We start from the raw sequence: 5,927 nt of genomic DNA on the forward strand, positions 1-5,927 counted from the left end.
TTATCTGGCATGTTTGACATTTTCAGATTTTTCCTATCATTATAATATTTTCTCCAGAAAACTGCATCCCTCTGAAGCTCCCTGAATGCCTCTTTTCATCTGTTTAACTAAACCTACTAAAACTTTTCCTACTAAAAACTTTTGACCATTTCATTAAGACTTATTAAAAGATGATTGCAAAATGAAATTACAAACAAGAAAAAAATGTTTTGTTTAATTGGCACTTGGAAAAAGACTTACCTGGTAAAATCTGTCATTTCCATCATAATCATACACATCTGTTTAGCAAGAACAATAATATCATTGCCACTGTCATCCCATTTTGCTACTTCTCGGTCTAATTTTGCTTTTGCTTTACGGAAGTCATCTACCTGTTGTTGAATTTTGAGTCTTTCAGCCTCTGGAAGATCCCTCATTATAGCTCGGTCACTCTTGCTGTTATAATCTTGTTCTGTTATGAAACTTGCTATAAAATGCGTGAATTAAAAAAAAAAACAAAAGTTAAATTAAACCAAACAAAATTAAAATGTTTTTGGCACAATGCAATAACCTAATCCATGCCTGAAAGCATAAGTTCTTTGTTTACTAAAGGTCAATGTTGATAAAGCAGGCTTAAGAGTGGAAGCATCACAACTGTGACCATCCTGTCTGTTTAACAGTGTCTTGGATTACATAACCTAGTCCTTTTACAAGATATTGGTTGTTATTTCCAGCAGATCAAACAACCACAGAGTTTCCCTTGTTACATTGACTGCTGTTCTTGTTGCTGAGCCCAAGATGCAGCAAACCTATGATTAAAGGCAATCCAGTTGTGACCAACCAATTTTATTTTCAGACATATCTTGAAACTACAGAACCAAATTTCCCTTTTTAAAATGGTACGGCTTGATTTGAGGGAAATTTGGTTGCCATATCGAACAGGTTGAGGATACATGTAGCCAAAGGTCTTTCCTACGCTAGAAAGATAACTGTTTTATTTATTGCTTTTCGTTTATTTCCAGTTTGGACCAAAAACTACAGCAAACAAAACCAAAAAATAAAATGCCCATATTTCTATGCTGATAATTGTATTCTACTTCAAAAGAAGTAACTTCTTACAATCTGCCTATCTTAAAGAAAAATAAAACATTTGAACAAAGAATTGATTTTACAGTTTATATAAAAAGCCATCTGTAGCTAGTTGTAAAAAAAAAAACAAATAAATAAATAAAAAAGCAACAGCTAACAAGATTACTACTACACATGAAATTATATTAACAAACAGAAATCTAACAAGGCAACTAACTCTTTTGTAGTCATTAAATTCATTAAAGATTAAATCTCTCACACTGTATTTCCTATTTAATGAAGAGAACATCACATATTTCAGGTATTAACTCTAGGGAAATGTCCACAATAAAGAACAATGCTACATATTCTTTGTTGCTTAGTTACCAGTATGATACGAGCTGACCAAGGTCATATCATATTACAAACCAACACCATCCAACAACAAAAGACAAACAAAAAAAATATGCATAAACATCTTGCAAAACAAACAAAAACTAGAATAAACAGAGGGATAAAGAAAAGAACTCAAGCATATGCAAACAAAAGCTTACTGAGAAAACAGAGTTTCATTTTAATCTCCACTTAGCTTCTCCCTTACTCACTCATCCTCAGCTCTCCCCCTCTTGTAACCCATATTGTGACCATCTCCTTCCTCCCAAGCTCTGTAATAACTAGAACATATTCACACTGGAATTCCCCCTCTGCCTCCATTTTCCCTGCAGCCAACAACTGAGTTATTAAAGAACATCAATCATGTTGAATCTCACAGGAGTAAGGGCATAAGCCCTTCCTCCTGGCCAAAGCATTAGAGGAAACATTTTTACCATGTATGTCTGTATATAGCATGTGCTTTTAACTTAAAAAAAAAATACAAAATTGAGAGTTGCACTCCGGGTATAAAATGTGAACCAAAATTCTTGTAATGGTGATAAGCTAACCCCTGCCTTACTAACTGACATATAAAGGCAGTGAATTGGCAGATATGTTAGTGCATTAGACAAAATATTTCCCAGTATCTATTCCAACTCTTTGTGCATTGAGTTCAAATATTGCCAAGGTCAATTTACCTTTCATTCCTTTTGGGGTCAATAAAACATACCAATCAAATGTTGTAGATTGATTCAACCATTAAAATGTCAGGATGTCTGGCCATATATACCCTGGCTCTTTGCATACTGATAACAACACCTGTGACAATGCCAGTACCAAGTTGTGTTAGCCATGTTGTCTCTTGGACATGGTGGCATAGAGAAGGAGACTTGCATGCATGAACAACTGCCAGATTTCCATCAAAAGCCTTATTTAGGCATGCACAAACTCAAACAGATACATAACAGACCTTGACTAATCAAAGCTCCCAGGTTTTATACTCTCAGTTGTCTTATATGTTGGCATTTAAAGTAAAAAAAACTGAAATAAAGGGACTGATAAAAGAAAAAAGTACATACCACACATACACAAAAAGAAAAAAAGATAAAATAGAACAATATTTCAAATCTTACATTTACTCTTGGTATCATCTTCAAATTCAATTTCAGTATCAGAATCGATTTCTTCAGGATTCTAAATGATTGTAAAAGAAAGACATGAAAGGAATTGTCATTTTTGTCTTTTTTTTTTTTTTTTTGATGTAAATAAAAACTTTCTGGAAGAAAGATTTTCAAATTTTAAACAGCCAGACTGGTAAATCATGTGCTCTGAGAAGATTGTTTTTGTATGTGGCAAATGCTCAGGTGCCATAAACACTGAAAATGTGAAAGAACACCTTCTGTCACATTCCAGGGAGAAAAACTACAAGTAGTTGATAGCTTCTGTTACCTAGGGGTGGATGCTCTGAAAGTGGAGCTGCTAGAATAAGAACAGCCTAGGCAAAGTTCAGAGAGTTCCTACAACTGCTGGTGACAAATTAGAGTCACACATTTTGATAAAGACCCATTTTTCATTACACACACACACATACACACACTCACACAAAGGTGGCACTCCACTGGTAACGGCGACAAGGGTTCCAGTTGATCCGATCAATGGAACAGCCTGCTAATGAAATTAACGTGCAAGTGGCTGAGCACTCCACAGAAACATGTACCCTTAACGTAATTCAAGGGGAGATTCAGTGTGACACAGAGTGTGATAAGGCTGGCTCTTCGAAATACAGGTACAACAGAAACAGGAAGAAAAAGTGAGAGAAAGTTGTGGTGAAAGAGTACAGCAGGGTTCGCCACCACCCACTGCCAGAGCCTTGTGGAGCTTTAGGTGCTTTCGTTCAATAAACATTCAACACCCGGTCTGGGAGTCGAAACTACAATCCTACAACCGCAAGTCTGATGCCCTAACCACTGGGCCACTGCACTTCCACATGCACACATACATACACATACAATTTATTAAATGAAATGTGGTCTGCTTTACAAACTATTTCCTCATCTTTAGGAATGTGGTCGACACTTTCACTGTCACCAATCATTTCCAGTCCAAGTGATGCTTTTGAGATAAACAAAGGACTGAACCAGAAGTTTTTATATTGCCATCTAGTTCTGATGTTTGAATGATTTGTTTTAAAAGTTCTATTTCTATTTATTTATATGTGAAGTTCATGATGAAACACACACAATTCTATAGACTGTCACCAGCATGAAACCTACTTTCATTCATTCAGTAGTAGTGAATTTGATAGATATCACTTGCACAAAGCCAGACATATATATACACACACACACACACTCACACATCAACGTTTGTTCATCAATCTAACATCCACTTTTCCATGCTTTCATGTGTAATACAGAATACACAGAGGCAGGTTTTCTACAACCAGATGCCCTTCCTGTCACCAACTCTCACTGCTTTCCAAGTAAGGTAATATTTCCTCATAGCCAGACATGTTTCCACTGTTATATATTGGAAGTGACAAATTTCATTTGGATATGTGACTACAGGGTACATGGCTAAACAGCTAAAATGTTCCTTCCACAACCATGAGATCCTAGGTTCAATGCCATTATGTGGAATTTTGAGCAAATGACATTTTATATATAGCCTTGGGTTAACATGTCTTGTGAGTAAAATTCAGAGACTACGAAGTCCATCAGATGGATTGCACTTTTAATTGAAAAGGTACAGCCTTGTCGCACACTGTATCATAGATTCTACCTGAGAATTAGACACAGTCATGGTTGTGTGGTGATGGTCCCAGGTTCAGACCCACTGCATGGCACTTTGGCCGGTTTGGGGCGATAGATATTTACCCAAAACCTTGTGAGTGGATTTGGTAGTTGGAAAGTGAAAGAAGTTCATGTGTGTGTGTGTGTGTGTGTGTGTGTGTATACATGTATGTTTGTGTCTCCTTGTCTTGACATCATAAATGCAAAATGGTTGTCACTACTATACAAGCAGTGTCATTTCCAATACTTTGCATAAACATGTCTGACTATAGAGAAATATTACCTTGCCTGGAAATAATTGAAGTTGGCTACAAGAAAAGCACCTGGCTACAGAAGATCTGCTTCAACAAACTTTGTCTGACCTATGCAAGCATGGAAAAGAGAACATTAAAATAATAATGATTATATAGTAGGGTGTTTGTAGATGTATAAGCGAAAAAACTTACTCTGCTGAGTAATACAGACTGCCGAATATCACGAACACCATCATAAACAAGGCGACTGGCATCAATGAATTCATTTTCATCAATTTCTTTCGATGAGGAACTCAGAGAATTCACAGCTACTTCAACTTTCTGAGCAAAATTTGGCATCACTACAATGACACACATAAATATGTTCAATGTAATATGAGAAGCAGAAATTTGATTAAAGAAAAAAATTTAAAACTATGTTTAAAAAAAAAAAATTCAATATGATTGCAATGAGAATAGCCACTAGAGAATTAGACAGACTGACAATTTTCTAGACAAGTACTATGTTGGCTAATTTTATTTGCTTTTTTTGTTTAAATTTTTTTGTTCCAGCTAAAATTGTGAAGTACTGGATTTTTTTTTAATGCCCGGATGGCTCACTAGGCATAGTTGATAGCTTCTGTTATCTATGAGACATAATTAGCAGGGGAGGTGATTCTTCAGAAAATAAAGTAACCAAGGTAAGGACAAGTTGGAAAATGTTCAGAGTTATTACCATTGCAGGAAACAAAAGCTTTTTCCTCCAGAGTGAAGGTCAACGTGTGCAACATTTGTGCTAGAATTGAGATGTTACATGGTAGTCAGACATTGGTTTTGAATACAAAAGACTTGTGAAAACTAGAAAGAAATGAAGTGAGCATGCTGATACATGCGTAATGTTAGTATGCATGAAACCTTGAGTAAACAGGAGCTAAGAGGAAAATGGGGTAGAAGAGGAATCAGATGTAGTAAGAGAAGAAGCTGTACTAATAAAGGCATGTGTTGCTCATTGAGAATGAGAGTTGCTGAGCACTTCTGTTAGTGGAACCTACAGAAGGAGACAAAGGAAGATTTGGGATGAAGTGATGCAAACAGGCCTGAAGATGCAGCTCATGAAGGAGGTGATATAGAAGACCTGTCTGAATACACCAAAACATACCTTGACATAAAGGTAGTGTTTTAGAAGCCATACATACACATACAGTGAACTCTATGGAAATGAGCATCTATAGTAACAAAAACCATGGAAACAAATGCTTTTCCATTAATTTTATAATGGATCTACTCATGGTAAAGAACAATTACCACAAAAAAAAAAAAGAAGTAAAAACTAAGGCAATGAAAGTTTACTTCAGTACCTTAAATGTTATCTTGAATTATTTCCCTTTTTTAAAGCACACTCTAAAATGTGACTGGCAATAAGACAGGCATCCAGCCATAGAAACTATGCCAGAAATGGAAAAAAAAAAAAAAAAAAAAAAAA

General features: G+C 35.7%; 1 protein-coding gene across 2 annotated transcripts in view; it reads right to left on the bottom strand.

Moving 5' to 3' along the window:
• LOC106881031 (catenin alpha) overlaps nucleotides 1-5,927 on the bottom strand; it is an 80,850-nt gene that overhangs the window by 11,794 nt on the left and 63,129 nt on the right. For both annotated transcript variants that reach the window (XM_052975868.1, XM_014931229.2), the window contains 3 exons: nucleotides 4,658-4,806; nucleotides 2,553-2,613; nucleotides 241-466 (listed from right to left, as the gene is read on the bottom strand). In XM_052975868.1, the coding sequence (XP_052831828.1) occupies nucleotides 241-466; nucleotides 2,553-2,613; nucleotides 4,658-4,806 (436 nt within the window). The remainder of the gene's footprint in view (nucleotides 1-240; nucleotides 467-2,552; nucleotides 2,614-4,657; nucleotides 4,807-5,927) is intronic.

Source organism: Octopus bimaculoides, chromosome 2 (assembly GCF_001194135.2).
Source record: "Octopus bimaculoides isolate UCB-OBI-ISO-001 chromosome 2, ASM119413v2, whole genome shotgun sequence".
Taxonomy (NCBI): domain Eukaryota; kingdom Metazoa; phylum Mollusca; class Cephalopoda; order Octopoda; family Octopodidae; genus Octopus; species Octopus bimaculoides.